Here is a 16,623-nt window from a genome sequence, read left to right on the forward strand (position 1 = left end):
TATATGTCAGAATGGAACAGAAAATTGTATACTAAATATGTTCTACCACCTTTGGTTCTTGAAAGATCTGTATGTCTCAAATTTGATTTCTAATGAACAGAAACTAACCAGAAGCAGTTAGAGGAAGTCAGCCTGTCTTAGCTGACCAAGGCAGTGGCTTTGGTGATCTAGTCTGCATTTGAAGCCAAGTGCTCTTGACTCTGAACTCTATTATCTGTGGGAATATTTTCTTTCACGCTTTCAAAGTTGGACTCACAATGAGAACTTTTTAAAACTGTGCTTCATCTCAGTCAAATGCAGTGTTGGAGCACATGTTGGTGTCACTGTGGTGTCGTTCTCATCGGCTGCCTTTGGCTGGTCTCTGCGGTGCTGATGGGTTTGCTTTTGTCTTTTTCCTCCAGGCTTCTAGTTAGTGCTTCACAGGATGGTAAACTTATCATCTGGGATAGCTACACCACAAACAAGGTAGGGACTGCAAAATCCCCCCGAAAAACCACCTGGGAAAAGGCGGGTTTTTAAACTCGGGTTCACTTATGTGAAATGTGTGACCCAGGAGAGGAAGGGGGTCACAGTGAGTTTTGTGTTTAGCGTAAAGTCACATAGGTCAGATAGAAGCCACGTCATGTGACTGGCATATTAACTCGTCTCCACTGCGGGACCAGGCCCATCTGCTGGAGTCTGTGATTTCTTTACAGAGCAGGTGGGAGGGAGATGCCTCCTTAACGTTTCTGGGAGACCTGGATTTCAGTTTTAGCTCAGTCTGGGAAGTTTCATGTTTTATTTAAAAATACAGAAGTACAGCTTTTCATTTAGTCATTAGTTTTTAGAAAAGATAATCTGAAAGGCATTATATGTTGAAGAATAAATGAAACTGTTTTAAAACTTTGATCCAAGGTTGTATCATATTGAATGAAAAAGTATTATCATTGGTCAAACGTGTAAAAGATCAAATTTAGTTGTATTTTACTGCACAATAGTAAATGTCTATAAAAGACTACAGTACTTATCACAAATCTATCCAAAGCATGGGGAGGTGTGCGCTGGGGTTAGTTACAATAATGTCTAGTTTGCTAACTTCAGTAAAAACATTTTGTTTTGTAAATGAATTTATGGCCATTTTGACAGGTCAGTCAGTTGTCTTCTTTTTAATACGTAATTTTAATCAGAAGCCATACGACTACTACTTAAGTGCCTGCCTAACTGGAAGTGAAGACTCTGATAAACCTGGAGGTTAAATTGGTGTGCAGCACTGGATTTCTAATTAAATTATACTTTTTCTGACTGGCCACACATAGAAATTATTCTTAAAATAATTTTGGCTATTATTTTATCATGTCCTGTGCAACAAAGTTGAAGACTAGAAATAGAACCATAATGTCAGGAGTTCATGTTTTGAACTTGAGCGTGTTTGCATCATCTGTGTTCTGTCATTTAGGTCCATGCCATCCCTCTGCGCTCCTCGTGGGTCATGACCTGTGCATACGCCCCTTCTGGGAACTATGTGGCCTGCGGTGGCCTGGATAACATCTGCTCCATTTACAATCTGAAAACTCGTGAAGGGAATGTACGTGTGAGCCGTGAACTGGCCGGACATACAGGTACACATTCTCATCAGTAACCTAAAGTGACATACACTGTTCACCTGACGTGTGGTACATGCTTTGGACATTTACCTCTTGTCAACAATTATTTAATGAGATTGGTTGCAACAATGGCCAGAAATATTCTGAACATGAAATCAAGACAGGCCATGATGTGCTTTTACTAGTAAGGAACCTTTGGACTTAAGTCACTGTCATGTCCCATTTTCCAGGATCTCGGGTACTTAGCTAACTCCCTTAGTAGCAGCCACCTTTTTTTTGAATATTAACATAACACAGTTCAATCTCTTGTCTCCTCTAAACCATCTTCCATCTTGAGCACCTTTCCACAAAGATTTCCTCATCTAAACATATGTGGACGTACACAGGTCTGCATATATGTGCACATATATGTACTTACCCACATACCTCCTTACCGATCGTCCCCACGTACCTATGCCAACTAGCACTCTTGTCGCAAAGGAAACAGATTAGAGTCCTAGGCTGTTTAAGTTCTTTCGAACAGGACCAGCTTTAAGTGCTAGGCAGCTTATGATTTTACCAGGTTTAATTTACCTGTGACAGTTATTCTTCATAACGAAAGGCGTGGTGTTTCTGAAAAAGACGGTCTCGTCCTAATATTTTACTTCTGTGGCTGTGTTCTAAGCTCTCAAAATTATACCCCGCTAGGCTCACCTACTTCACATGCAGCCAAAGGAATCATCGTAATTAATGGAGTAAGGCATATGCTTTCGATTCCAGTCAAGCAGTCTGTTAAATTAATTTTGGCCAGTTAAGAGTCTGTCCCTTGTCCTTTTACAGACGTGTTCCCTGTATTTCACTGATTCCTCACCTGCCTTCTGCTTGCTTTGGGGCTGCTTCCTTCTTAATTTTCTAGCTTCTTACAGTGGAACCTAGACCTTTCTTCCTTCTCAAATATGAGCACGTAAAGCTATACATTTTCCTCTAGGCATGGCTTTCACTGCAGTAGGATTCAACGTGAAGTATTTTTAAGACCCTTTTGATTACTTGTTTGATTCATGGGTTATTTAGAAGTATGTTGTTTAGGGCCTGCCTGGTGGCACAGCAGTTAAGTTCATACGCTCTGCTTCAGTGGCCCAGGGTTCGTTGGTCCAGATCCCGGGTACAGACCTGTGCACCACTTGTCAGGCCATACCGTGGCAGGCGTCCCACATATAAAGTAGAGGAAGGTGATGGGCATGGATGTTAACTCAGGGCCAGTCTTCCTCAGCAAAAAGAGGAAGATTGTCAGCAGATGGTAGCTCAGGGCTAATCTTCCTCAAAAAAAAAAAAGTATGTTATTTAATTTTCAAGCATCTGAAGTTTTTTTAGATAATTTCTTATTATTGATTTTTAACTAAATGCCATTATGTTCAGAGAACAAATTCTGTACCATTTTAATTTTAAATTTATTGAGACTTGTTTTAATGTAGCAAATGGTCTGTCATGTTGACCACACCATGTGCACTTGGAAAGCAAGTTTTTCCTGCAGTTGTTGGGCAGTGTTCTCATTGTGTTAATCAGTGGAAGACTTTGATGCTGTTCACATCTTCTGTATCTTCATTTCTATGAATTGCTGAGAGAAGGATGTTAAAATCTCTGATTATGGATTTATCTATTTCTCCCTTTAGTTCTGTGAACTTTTGCTTCCTCTGATTCTTTAATTCTGTAATTATTGCTTCCTCAAGCTCTGTTAGTAGAAGTATATCGCATTTAAGACTGTCACATCTTCCTGATGAACTGACTCTCTTACCATGATGAAACGTCTGTCTCTCTCTCGGATTTTTCTTTGTCATAAAGTCTACTTACTTTATCTCACGTTAATAATAGTCACTCCAGCCTTCGTATGCCTGTTGTTTGCATAGTATATGTTTTCCAATCCCTTTTCTTTCGATTTAACTGTATCTTCATAGAGTCCCTTACAGGCAGCACATCCAGTCACGCACCACGTAACACTTAGGTTAACGACAACGTTGGTCCCACAAGATCACTGCCATCCAGCCTAGGTGTGCTATAGGCTGTGCCGTCCAGACTTGCGTCAGTGCACTCTGCTGTCTGCACAGTGACGGCGTCACCTAACAACACATTTCTCAGAACACGGCCCCGTTGTTAAGTGACACACAACTGTGGTTGGGCCTTGCTTTTCATCTATCCTAAAGGTTTCTTCCTTTTCCATGGTGTTGAGTTCATTTCTGTTCTGTGTGGTGCTGATACAATTTGACTGAGCTCTGGTGCTTTACCATCATTCTCCTTTCCTCCCTTTTTTGGGGCTGCCTGATTTTTTTTTTTTTTTTTTTTTGGAGGAAGATCAGCCCTGAGCTAACATCTGCTGCCAATCCTCCTCTTTTTGCTGAGGAAGACTGGCCCTGAGCTAACATCTGTGCCCATCTTCCTCTAATTTATACGTGGGATGTCTGCCACAGCATGGCTTGATGAGCAGTGCCACATCCACACCTGGGATCTGAATCGGCGGACCCTGGGCCACAGAAGCGGAACGTGCGAACTTAACTGCTGCATCACTGGGCTGGCCCCTGCTTGATTTTTTTTTTTTTTTTTTTCTTTTTTGGTGAGGAAGATTCACCCTGAGCTAATGTCTCTGCCAGTCTTCCTCTCTTTTGTATGTGGGTTGCTGCCACAGCATGGCCACCAATAAGCGGTATAGGTCCATGCCCAGCAACTGAGTCCAGGCCACTGAAGCGGAGCATGCCAAACTTAATCACTGTGCCACGGGGCCGGCCCTGGGCTGCTTGATCCTTTTTTAGAATTCTATTTTAGTTTGTTGGCTCTTTTGGTTACCTCTTTGCATTATTTTTCAGTGATTTATCTAGGGATTACAGTGCACACTCAAGTTTTTACAGTCTACTCGGAGTTAATCCTGTGAAATGTAGGAACCTCGCAGCCAAAGGCCTGTGTGCCGCCTCCTTGTTCTCTGACATCTCCGCAGGCCTGGCGGCTCCATGTGGTGTGAACCCCACAGTGCAGTGTTCCAGTTGTCCTTTCAACATCCTGAGCCGTTTGAAGAAATGTGAATAGTCTTTTACATTCACTCAGGTGTTTTCCGCTTCTGGGGCCTTCCCTCCTTCCTGAACACGAGTTCCTTCTGGGCCTTCAGCCTGAGAGGCGCACTGCGGCGGCTCTGACAGTCAGTGCGGGTCTGCCAGCGGCTGCTCTGACAGTCAGTGCGGGTCTGCCAGCAGCGTCTCCTCTCCATGTTCACGTGTCTGGGAATGCCTGTTTTCCTTCATTCTTTTTTTTATTTTTAAAGATTTTATTCTTCCTTTTTCTCCCCAAATCCCCCTGGTACATAGTTGTATATTTTTAGTTGTGGGTCCTTCCAGTTGTGTCATGTGGGACGCTGCCTCAGCGTGGCCTAAGGAGCGGTGCCCTGTCTGCGCCCAGGATCTGAACCAGCGAAACCCTGGGCCACCAAAGTGGGGCAAGCGAACTTAACCACCCGGCCACAGGGCCGACCCCTGTTTTCCTTCATGCTTGAAGAATATTTTTGATGATTCTGGGTTGGCGTTTGTCTTCTTTTAGCACTTTGAAGATTTTTCTTTGTGTTTTAGCAGTGTGACTGTGATGTGCCATGTCTTTAACTAAATTGGGGGATTTTAGGCCATGTCTTCAGGTGCACTTCCTGTCCTATAGTCCCCTCTCCTCTTGCACTCCAGCGAGTGCGCGTTCCTACCATCCCTTAGGTTCCTTCAGCTCCGTTCCTTTCAGTCTCCCACGTCTTCAGATTTGGTCGTTTCACACCTGTCCTCAGGTTCATGTGACTTCTCACCTCCACTAAACTGTTTATGTCAGATTTTCTGTTTTCAGTTCTAGAATTTGTTTGCTTTTTGTGTGTGTGTGAGGAATATTGTCGCTGAGCTAACCTCTGTGCCAGTCCCCCTCTGCTTCATGTGGGACGCTGCCACAGCGTGGCTTGATGAGCGTTGCTAGGTCCACGCCCAGCATCTGAGCCTGTGAACCCTGGGTTCCTGAGGTGGAGTGCGTGAACTTCACCACCATGCCACCAGGCTGGCCCCTCTGCTTTTTTAAAAATACTTCATGAACACACACACCACTGGGAGGGCTGTCTTCACCTGAGGTCTCCGGCCCCGCCCCTCCACAGATGCAACACCCCAGGGAGGAGCCCATCAGCACCCACCCTGTGTCCGACAGACTGCAGCCAGCGGCACACTGCTGCTTCCACCCCGGCTTGTTTACCGCAGCTACCGTCTCACGGAAGACACCTCCACGCCCCTGCTTGGCACCCGATCCCGGCTCTGGCTGTGCCTTCCTGGGGCTCAGGGGCCTCTGCAGATCGCTTGCTCCCTGGTCCTTCCCTAACACATACACACCTTCTTGTGGGCTCTTTATTTTCATTCTCTCTCCCCACCAAAGTGTGAGCTCCAGGAAGGCTAAGAAGTGCCCCTTTGTTCATGGACGTGTCCCAGGCACTCCGGGCACCGGGTCAGTTCTTGTGAAGTGAGCGAATGAGGAGGATTGGGAGGGACCCCCGGCCTCGACATGGTGACCAGAGGAGCAGAGGAGGTTGTGCGCGCTTCCCGCTCACTGCTACCAGGCCCCGCTCACAGTGCCTGTCAGCCCATGGGCGCTGTGCTCGCTGCCACATCTTTATCATGGTGTCAGCTCCTCCTGGCCTGTGGGCCACGCTGTGGCTCTCACCCAGCAGAGCATGGTGACTGTGGGGATTTGTTCATTCTTCACTGCACACGAGGCAGGGGGCGGGGTAGCTGACAAGACCTTTGTTTGAAGCTAGACGTGGAACTTGCAGGTATCTTTGTTCTGCCAACACGTTTTTCAATTTACAAGACCGTAGAATCGGGGGCTTGCAGAGTGGGGTCATCGTCTAGGTCTGTTTTCCAGGTTACCTGTCCTGCTGCCGCTTCCTGGATGACAATCAGATCGTCACCAGCTCTGGAGACACCACCTGGTGAGTACATGAGCTCTGCACCCTTCTCTTCCTGCTCTCCTCACACCTGTAGCTCTAGACACGTAGGAAATAAGATTCTGAACGTTCATGAGGACATTTTAATTTGCAGTGGCCACGAGACTTCGAACACAAGTGGCAGTGAGTGATGAGTGAGTTCCTTATACTTTTTGTAGATTTTGAAGCTCAGAGTTTAATTTTGAACAACTAAGAACTGATTCATAGATCTTGAAACCACAGTGGGGGCAAGTGCCTGCTTTGCTTTTGTCCCTGCGTGTTCCCCTGTTGGGGTGCCGCTTGCACCCTTGTGGTGGAGCGTGCTTTTGTCCCCTTCTTAGGAGAGCACCGTCTCACTGTGGATGGAGAGCCTGGCTGAAAACAGCAGGTGCCACAATTTCAAGTGGATTGTATCAAACTTCTTAATTTTCAGAGTTTTCACCTTACTTATACGTAGAAGCCCACTTACACTCTAGAATGTTTTCATTTGGGCACCATAGCATATAATTTAAGAGATCAGCTAGTTATTTCATAAGAGTCATTTTAAAGATTTTTTTTTTCCTTTTTCTCCGCAAAGCCCCCCAGTACATAGTTGCATACTTTTAGTTGTGAGTCCTTCTAGTTGTGTCATGTGGGACGCTGCCTCAGCATGGCCTGATGAGCGATGCCATGTCTGCGCCCAGGATCTGAACCAGCGAAACCCTGGGCTGCCGAAGCGGAACATGCGAGCTTAACCCCTCGGCCACGCGGCCGGCGCCCCAATAAGAGTCATTTTAGACTTAAACCGTCCTCCTGGGTTTTCCTGATCTTTAGAGGCCTTATGCAGCTAGGAGCTGGCTGGCTGGCTGGGCAGCTGCACAGACGCCCAGTCATGGCAAGGGGATGTCCTCCTCTGGTTCTGATGTTCTTATCCAACTCGTCCTATTTTACAAGGTGTCCTTTTTGTATAAATTTCATGGGTTCACAAAAGATTTATAATCTTGGCTGTTAATTTTGTGAGGAATTTCTTTATTAGAAGATATTTTTAAAGCTTTTTCATTTATGAATAATTTTTTTCAGACTCCTGGAAATGTCTTGCTTCCTTTCTGTAGGCCCTCAGGCCCTAGCAAGGAAACGCCCTGTGCAGTTTATGTTGAAACAGTCTGATTGGACTTGTGTTGCCAGGCTGAGCCCGATTTTCTGTGAGGCCAAAATGAAACCAGCAGCTTTCGGGGGTGGTGCTTTCTATGGGTTGAAGCATAGAAACAACACGAACACGTGGGTTTGTCCCCTCCAGAGCCGTCCTTGCTCGGCTGATGGTGCTGTCATTGCCTCCTCTCTTCTACCCTTTAAGTAGCCACACAGCTCACAGCCGAGGGGCACCGAGCTCCACTCTGCCGCTGGGAGCACCAAGCCACTCTGTTTGTGGCTCCAAGAAAGGGCCAGGGGGCCTCAGCATTGCCCTGAGCTGTTTTTTACCTGGGGTTATCTCTGCATCCCAACCTGTGGGACCCCAGAAGGCACACCGCTGGCAGCCGCAGATAGAACATGCTGTGCCCCGTTTGGGGCGCTAGCCAGGAGCTTCCTCCTGCCCCTGCGAGTGCACACGGAGCTCACGTGTGTGGCACAGCCTCCAGTGTCCCTGCTGCAAAGAGACCTGGCCCCTCCCTGCTGGCGTTTGAACTGTGGAGATGAATCACCCAGCGTCTGGCCACGTCCTCATCCGCATTGGGTTTGTTGGTTTGCCTCGTTTCCCTTCCAAACAAAATTGCATTACAAAATTCAGATTTGTCTTAAGCAAAAGCACAGATGTTTACTGTGGTCCTGGGTGGTTTGAAAGACCGTTTGTCACCTGACTGGCCGTCTGAGAAAGTGAGGTGACTGTGCTTGTCGTGTGCTCTGCTCCAGTGCTCTGTGGGACATCGAGACCGGCCAGCAGACGACCACGTTCACTGGACACACCGGGGATGTTATGAGCCTTTCTCTCGCTCCTGATGCCAGACTGTTTGTTTCTGGTGCTTGTGATGCTTCAGCCAAACTCTGGGATGTGCGAGAAGGGATGTGCCGGCAAACTTTCACCGGCCACGAGTCTGACATCAATGCCATCTGTGTAAGTTGGGGGTTAAGATGTGGTTGGGGTCCTTCACCAGGTGCTAGCAAGTTAGATTACTTCTTGTAAACCGTAGAATACATCAAGTTTTAAAATGTTTTCAGAATTAGTTGCTCTCCCTTTTCTATGTGAATATGACCTAATTTACAAAAACCTCCCCATAGAAAACTAAGGTGTGATGTGATGTGATCTGTCCTTGCAAAGCCAGCTACTTCTGTACTGACCGTTTGTCTTACAAAGGTTGGTGCTGTGTCTGTGCTGGGCCCTGCTCCTGGTCCCGGGGTGAGCCAGTGATGGGAATCACAGGGCTTCCCTCTAGTTGGGGGACAGACAGGGCAGTAACCTCGTCAGGATAGGCTCTGCAGGGCTGGGGCTGAACCTGGAGCAGGAGCCTTGCCCACCAGTCAGGGCATGCAGAATGCAGGAGCCTTCACTTCTGCATGTTGCCCTGCTTGGAGGGGCCAGCCTCGTCGGAGAAGGCGAGGGACGTGTCTGTTTGGGGTTCCTTCTCTGCCTTCCTCCGTGAGGCCTGGCTGCTGGCAGCCTGCAGAGAAGCGCCAGCCTCCCGGGGAGGACCCTGACTGTTCCTCGTGGAAGTGAATGATAGAATGCAATTTGCCATGGGGAAGACGAGCGTGTCCTAGGCCCCAGACCCCCGTCCCTTTGGTGCGGTCTCCCTGTTTCTGCCTGAGCCCAGCCCTTGCTGATTTTTTTCTCCTGTGACTGCTGTTGGGCAGTCCGTATTTCCAGTATTTCTTTTTGTGCATTTGCACACTGTCTTGATTCGCTTTCTTTCTAGTTCTTTCCAAATGGCAACGCATTTGCCACTGGCTCAGATGACGCTACCTGCAGGCTGTTTGACCTTCGTGCGGATCAGGAGCTCATGACTTATTCCCATGACAACATCATATGTGGGATAACCTCCGTGTCCTTCTCCAAGAGCGGGCGCCTCCTCCTCGCAGGGTACGACGACTTCAACTGCAACGTCTGGGACGCGCTCAAAGCCGACAGGGCTGGTAGGTGACCATGGGGCCTTTCTGCGTCTCCTGTATGCTCAGGTAATCTCTCTCAGGATGGACATGGCTCACTTAAGCTGAAAGGTTTAGGTTTGGATCAGTTGGACTGGCAGGAAACGTGTGCTGCAGCCGAGTACACCTGCCAGCCCCATGGTGTGGCCCAGCAGAGGAACGTGACAGGCTGGTGGTGTCCAGGCACCAGAACCTCTTCCCACACACACTCGTGAGGTGCATGTGGGCAGGAAAGGGGCGAGTGCCCAGTCTTCAAGGCCCCTGCCTTGCTTTCTCTCTCCTCCCATTGTACATCTTGGAGCTCTGCCATCTAAGTGTGGAGCACGCATTCCGGCAGGCATGCCCCAGTAATGTATAAAGTGAAATTCACACATCAGAGGCGGGTGTGTTGTTGTCAAGTGTCTTAAAACACAAGTTGTACAAAAGATGAGAACTTCCTGTGTTGAAATGGCCATTGAGGGCAACTGAGCGGAATTGACACTTTTAGAGTCTTTCATCTCTGCCTATCTCAGTGCTTGGGAGGGAGGGAGAAGAGAAGGGAAAGAGACTGGGTCTGGGGTTTTCCCGTGACTCCCTGCTTTTGGATGGCTCTCCTTCCTGCCTCTGGGTTGAACTCCCCCTTGTTCTCCCCTGCTCCCTCTTTCATACCCTCCAGCTCCCACTGCCTCTGCCCTCACAGTCCCCTGTCATGGTGCCGCTGAGGACTGTGGAAGCCAGCCAAGGCTGTTGGCAGAGAGCACTGCTTCCTCCAGCTGGAGCTGGTCCCTTCCTCAGCTGTAACACTGCTGAATGCAGGAGGTGGACCAGGGCTCTCTGAAATTAGCCTCAGGGTCCACTGGGAGGACTGGAATGTTCTGGCTGGTGATAATCCAAGCCGGACAGCCGACCATCAATAGGAGGCCCATCTCAGTGTGTGGGGTCACTGTGTGAAGCCCCGGTGGCCCTCCCTCTCGGCGTCCGTCACCAGCTCTCTGTGTTCTGTGCCCTGCCCTAGGCCCTAGGGGTCACAGTAATGAAGAACAGCCCACAGCCTTACACTCTCATGTTGTAACTGCCCTGGGACTGATGTGGTTTTGGTTTTTTTGTCATGATTTTTGTTCCATTTTTATTTAAGCTGCTTACCATCATGCATGCTCAGGAGTTGGTGCAAGAAGGCCTGGGTTATTTGTCATGTGTTTCTGCCTGCCTTGTTATCATGCTGTCTTTGACAGGCTGGTTACCAGGTTCTCCCGTATATTTCTGGTTCTTTGAACACTCCCCCTGCCGCCCCACAGCTGTAGGTCTGTCCTCGCTGTGTTGAGACAGGAGTGCTTTGACTTCTACTCGCCTTGGACGAGAGTGGCGATGTGCTTCTGTTCAGTTCCCCTCTGTCCAAACTTCCTCTCCCTCCTGGGTCCTTTCTTGATGCTGAGGCACTGCGGGGGCTTGACCTCGGGGCTTCTGGGTCTGCCTCAGTGAGTGGACCTGCCACCAGCCCTGTACAGCGTCACTGCTTGGGGGACATCTCTGGGACCCGGAGTGACTGTGCTGTCATTTGCTCCCAGGTGTCTTGGCTGGGCATGACAACCGTGTCAGCTGCCTGGGGGTGACTGATGACGGGATGGCCGTGGCAACGGGGTCCTGGGACAGCTTCCTCAAGATCTGGAACTAGAGCTGACAGGTAGTAATGCCCTTCGCCACATATACCTCCACGTGCTTCTCAGAGCACAAGTGAACTTGCAAGTCATGGTTTCTAGATTAATTTGGATGTGAGTTAACTTGGAATTGTGGTAAGGTAAGCATTTACATCAGCCTGAAGTAATGTGCCCCTCAGCTGCAAACACAGATGGAGCCGTGGAAAGAGCAGTAACACTGATTATAGATCTGAATTTAGATGTTCTGTTTCTTTTTACATTTCTTTAAATTCTTTAAAACAGCAGGTGGATGCCACGGTGACTGGAAGACCATTCCAACCTTGAAGCGTTACAGTGATAGCATTTCCAATCCCCTACTAACGTGGGCGCCCTGCACCTCCCCCCAGAACTTCAAAGGGCAAGATCTTTCTCCTTCACTTATGCTGAAACCAAGAGCACAACTCCCATTAAGAGAAGAATCTGTGCTGTAAACTCAACAGACATGCATTCCTTCCGGGACCATTGTCTTTGTTTTCTTTTTTGTCTTGAATGAATATAAAAGGAGATACTATTATAATAAAAATGTTAACCAGAAGGTAAACTGGAGTGTAATTGTGAGACAGACAGGCCTTTCGCTAGTCTATTTGAGTTTTAGGTCAGCGATCCTGTTTCGTGAGGTTCATGCAACAAGTTGAGGACTTTCCCTTGTCATTGGTTCTAAATTTCAGGTCGTGTTGTAACAGGGTTTTGAAAACATTTATATTTCCTTTTTAAAATATATTCCTTTATGTTCACTAGTGAAACAGAGAAAGAGAGTCTAGTGCAGGCTCTCTGAAATTGTTAATGATGTAAATTTAGTCCCTGGTTTTTATTTTTTGTCCAGTGTCACACAGTTGTTGCGCACAAACATGGCGTAGAAAGAACGATGCTAAGAAGTGACACAGCCGAGCACGCGCTGTTGTCTTGAATGCGTGATGAACAGTAAACTCCAATCAGGACCTTTTTCTTCCCCAACCCATCCTCCACCTTCTCAGTTCAGTTTTTAATCTCACCTTGGGTTTCCTTGTGAAGTTGGAGGGAAGTTTATAATAATAGCCTAACACTACCCCGTGCCCCACCCCCAAACATCAAGAAACCTCTATTTTCAAGAGAGGTGCCCGTCCTGTGCTTGGATAGTCAGTCAATTATTTGTGTATGAAACAATGTACAAATCAATGTTTTGAAAATAATGATCTCAAACTTTCTAAGTTAAATTTTAAAAAATTTGATCGTTTGCCATATTGGGTGGGTTTACTCTTAGAATCGCATGCTGTAGAAATGCTCAAAAGTGCATATAGGACTCAGTCCTTAGATGTTCTTTTTCTTTTAAGAAATAACCTCTTTGAAGTTGTAACCATCGCGGCTCTGTCCACTTCTCTGTGCACACGCGTCGGAAGCAGCACAGTACGCAGCTCCACACGCTTGAGTGACAGGATAGTCACTGTTTTCTTTATTTCTCTAAAAAACAAGTCCTGTTCCAAACGATTGCTGTTGGCGGGGGTGGCGGGGAGCAGGGACTGGAGACCCCGGCCCCTCTTTATGCATCTCTTGCGGCCTGTCTCTCTGTGGGGCACGCCTTTGCATCTGAGGCAGATCGTTTTCTAGCTCGCAGACTCCTGGTTTGTCTCGAGTCTGCTGTTCAGCAGCAGCGTTTAGACAGCAGTGTGTGGGCCTCCCCTGCACCCCGAGCACTGTCCCAGAGCAGCAGTAGGCTTCTCTCCATCCTGTTCCTCTGCAACATCCTGTACAAAGCTGTGCTGTGACATGCGGAGGCCTGGGTCTGGCAGAGTTGAGTCAAGCGAAGCCCCTTCCTTGTCTTTCCATCGCCGCCTCTGTAGAGCTCTCTGCACCCTGCCCCCTCACCTTTTGTATTTAATTTTAAGGTCGGTGTACTGCAAGGAAGCTGGATGCAAGATAGATACTATATTAAACTGTGCTGTTATTTAAGATGTAATAAAGCAGTTTGACATGAGGGACTTTGGTGTGGCTGCTTTTTTGCTGGTGTGTTTCAGTTTATGGAGGTGGCCGCCTTCCCCTGGCTACCCCCTCCTCAGTGAGGTCTCACCCACGTGGTTGGGTGGCCAGTGCCTCACCAGCCCTCAGCTGCCCACGTTTCTGCCCATCCTTGTCCCCATCACAGAATCCATCAGAGGAGCAGTGGACCTCAGACAGGCTCTGCACAGCAGCAGGGTCCTGCAGCCCTGGCCACCGTCACCACCCAGACCACCCTGTCCCATCCACTCTCAGGCCGCTTCCCCAGGTGATGTGGGTCTCCTGAGGCCGCTATCCTGCTCTTCTCACCTGCACCCCACCTGGCGGCCCTTCCCTCCTCTTCTCTCCTTAAGAGATCTGAGGACATTACTCCAGAGACATGCTTTCCTGCTGACTGAGTGGTTTTCATCATAGTCTGAATAAAAGAACTGCATCTTGTAAGAAAACATGAGCATCTGCCACCAAAGCGTGAGAACCAAGCATAGCACACGAGTATTACTGAGGAGGCCGCTCGCTCCCCCTCCCGGCGTCCCTTCCCTGCCTTCTCTGCCAAAGGACGCACCATCTTTATTTTATAGGTTCTGCGAGGTTATAAAAGGTAACTTGGCAATCTTCCCGGGTCACACGCTGGTACTTTTCATAAGTAAGTGAAGATGGCTCTCGGTGGGCAGCATCCTGCCCGGCTCCATCTCCCACTGTCTGGAAGTACAGGCAGCAGGGGCCTCCGGACTTCGTCTGGGGAGGGCCTCAGCGGCACCACGCCAGGTCTCCTGTGCGTTTCTGCCGGGAACAGGGACGCTGTCTCTTGGGTGACTGGCAGCCTGAACAGTGTTCACCTGGCTTCAACCTCCTCCCCCACTTCTCCTGAAATAAATTTGTTCTTTGCAAGTTTTAATGCTGCCAACTGTCTTAGAAAATGCCAGAGAGCATCTGAGGTGCTCCCTGGGCAAGCAGCCTGAGTCCTCCAGAAGGAGGGTCTCCTGGGGTCGAGAAGCAGGGGCACAACTGCCAGTAGTGGCCCACCCTCAGGTGGCACAGGTGGATACGAGGTCAAATGGAGCCTCACCAAAGGCTGGCTGGCCTGCAGATGGCCACTTGTTCCCCTCAGGAACCCGTGTCCAGTGCCCCAGCCTGGCACCAGCATGTCTCCTGCACCCTGACGTCGCAGCTGCACAGCACAGCCCCTCTGCTAGCCTCGAGGCTGCTGTCCCACTTTCTCAGCAAAGCAGTCACTGAGCACAGGTGCCAGCAGGGGCATTTGAGAGCAGCCGGCTCCTGTGTTGAAGGAAGCGGTGTGTGGGCTGCTAGTGGGAGCCACAGTCTGCAGTCGCTCTCTGAGCCTGAGCGGGACCCCTTAGCACTCAGCCTCCGATGCCTGACTCACCTGGGAGATGACCTCTCGCTCCTGGCCTCATCCCCTCCAGGGGGCCAGCCCTTCTCCCTTTTCCTCCAGCCGCACCTGCAGCCTCTGCCCCCTTGGGTCCAAGTCACCGGCCCACCTGCGGTGCTGTGCACACTTGCCACTGGTGCGATGTCCACTTCGCCCAGCACCGAGCCCCTCGCAGCCGGGCCTCACAGTGACCCTTTGGGCCCTCACGCTGGCCACCCGCACAGCGTCTGCTGCTCACCTCGGCCCTGGAAGCCAGAGGTGTCCCCTGCCTCCTCCAGCACCTGGCACTCACGTCTGCTCACGCAGTGGTCACTGCACCAGGGCGTGGGTTTCCCTTCGACCCTAGCAAGGAGCAGTACCTACCCAGCCACCACGGGGTCCTCGGGGTCCTCGGTGCTCTCCCTGCCTGCCCAGACCGACCACCGACCACCGACCGGCGCTGGGGGCTGCAGCGGGCATGTGCTCCTGGAGCAGGCTCCCTCCTCCTTGCCAGCCCTGCCTCTCCCTCCCCACGCCCCACCCCCACCACTCTGCTCTGTCTCCCAAAACCAGACCAAAGAGGAGACTGCCAAGTGGGCAATTCCAGACACTGGACCCTGGGGAGGACTGGGTAAGTCCTGGGAAAGAGGCTGGAGCTGTCCTAGGCATGCTGGCTGGAGGCCAGAGGCTGGGAGATGGACAAGATGACCTCTGGAAAGCCCAGACACTCATCTCCTTCCAAGGGGGCTGCAGTCCCTCTCAGCAGCCCGTCACCCAGGCTCCTGGCCACTTCCCCTATTGGGTGCTGAGTGGGCTCTGTTCACGCCCGTTCACCCCAGCTTGGCACAACTGAAGCCAACTTTCCCCAGAGCTAAGAGCAGGTCCCAGAAGAGAAGCACCCCACCACCCCCTGCACCTGAGAGCCAGGGGCACCCCCTGCCTGCTCCCAAGAGCCAGGGAGTCCCCCAAACTCATCCAAAATCCAGGGGCACCCCCTTGTCAGCTCTAGGTGGGTCACCTTATCCCACCCACCCTCCACGGCTCAGGCTCCCCACTTCCACCACCCACCCCACACATCCCTCTGTATCATTCTACCTTCAGAAGAGGATGGGTCAAGGTTTTGGGGGTCTGAAACTTAAACAAGGGTAAGGCATTGGCATGTCCCCCCCCAACCCCTGTAGCCTGGCCTGAAGGGAGGAAGCTCCTCCAAGGCCTGACTGGCATCCACCCCCACGCTGGCCTTTGACCCCGCTGCCGGCCCTTCCCTCTCCCCACCACAGCTGGCTCATCCTTGCACAGCCTTTGGACTCAGCTCAAGTGAAACCTCCCCTAGGAACTTTCTGGATGCCCTAAGTTGCCCCTCCCAGCATTGGCCTTCGACTTCCCTGACAGCCTTGGGGCACCGGGTGTGAGTTCAAGGCCCCCGAATCCCCAGGGTGGGCCCTGGGGCCTGCTGGAGGAAACTGCACAATCAGCGTCAGCCCCTGTGTGCTCATCTCTGAGATGGGGAAGTGTCCCTTCCCCAAAGTCTCAAAGTCCAGGGTAGACAGAGGGTGTTGATTACAGACACGCACCTACACAAGTTCCCTTTAGAGAGACATACACGGAAGGGTGCCTGCTGTGTGACCTTGGCTAGTTACACGGCAGCGCTCCTGCCTCCATGCCTTCTCTGCAAAGACTGTCCCTGCTTTAGAAGGTTCTTGGGAGGCCTAGCCCAGTGCCAGGTATGTAACAAGTGCTGGATCAAGCATTAATATTTTTCTTATGTTAATGATCACATCCAAAACCACAGGTCGAAAGGCTTCTCCTGTGGGCATGGCCAGCAGTCACTTTGGGGAAGCAGCTGGGTTTACAAAATAACCAGATGAGGAAATTACAGAGCTTGAGAAATCCCCCCAAATTACGGCCATCCTTGCCCCTCCTTCCACTCACCCTTCGTGACCCGACTGCTCAGTG

At 50.1% G+C, this 16,623-nt stretch overlaps 1 protein-coding gene across 2 annotated transcripts in view; it reads left to right on the forward strand.

Annotated features, from left to right (window-relative positions):
* Nucleotides 1-13,278, forward strand: part of GNB1 (G protein subunit beta 1) — a 61,138-nt gene extending 47,860 nt beyond the window's left edge. For both annotated transcript variants that reach the window (XM_046663568.1, XM_046663567.1), the window contains exons 6-12: nt 402-465; nt 1,436-1,598; nt 6,477-6,543; nt 8,425-8,626; nt 9,426-9,642; nt 11,199-11,314; nt 11,571-13,278. In XM_046663568.1, coding sequence (XP_046519524.1) covers nt 402-465; nt 1,436-1,598; nt 6,477-6,543; nt 8,425-8,626; nt 9,426-9,642; nt 11,199-11,305 — 820 coding nt within the window. In that variant the 3' untranslated portion in view covers nt 11,306-11,314; nt 11,571-13,278. The remainder of the gene's footprint in view (nt 1-401; nt 466-1,435; nt 1,599-6,476; nt 6,544-8,424; nt 8,627-9,425; nt 9,643-11,198; nt 11,315-11,570) is intronic.
* The last annotated feature ends 3,345 nt before the right edge of the window (nt 13,279-16,623 follow it).

The sequence above is a fragment of the Equus quagga genome, chromosome 5, assembly GCF_021613505.1.
Source record: "Equus quagga isolate Etosha38 chromosome 5, UCLA_HA_Equagga_1.0, whole genome shotgun sequence".
Lineage (NCBI taxonomy): Eukaryota > Metazoa > Chordata > Mammalia > Perissodactyla > Equidae > Equus > Equus quagga.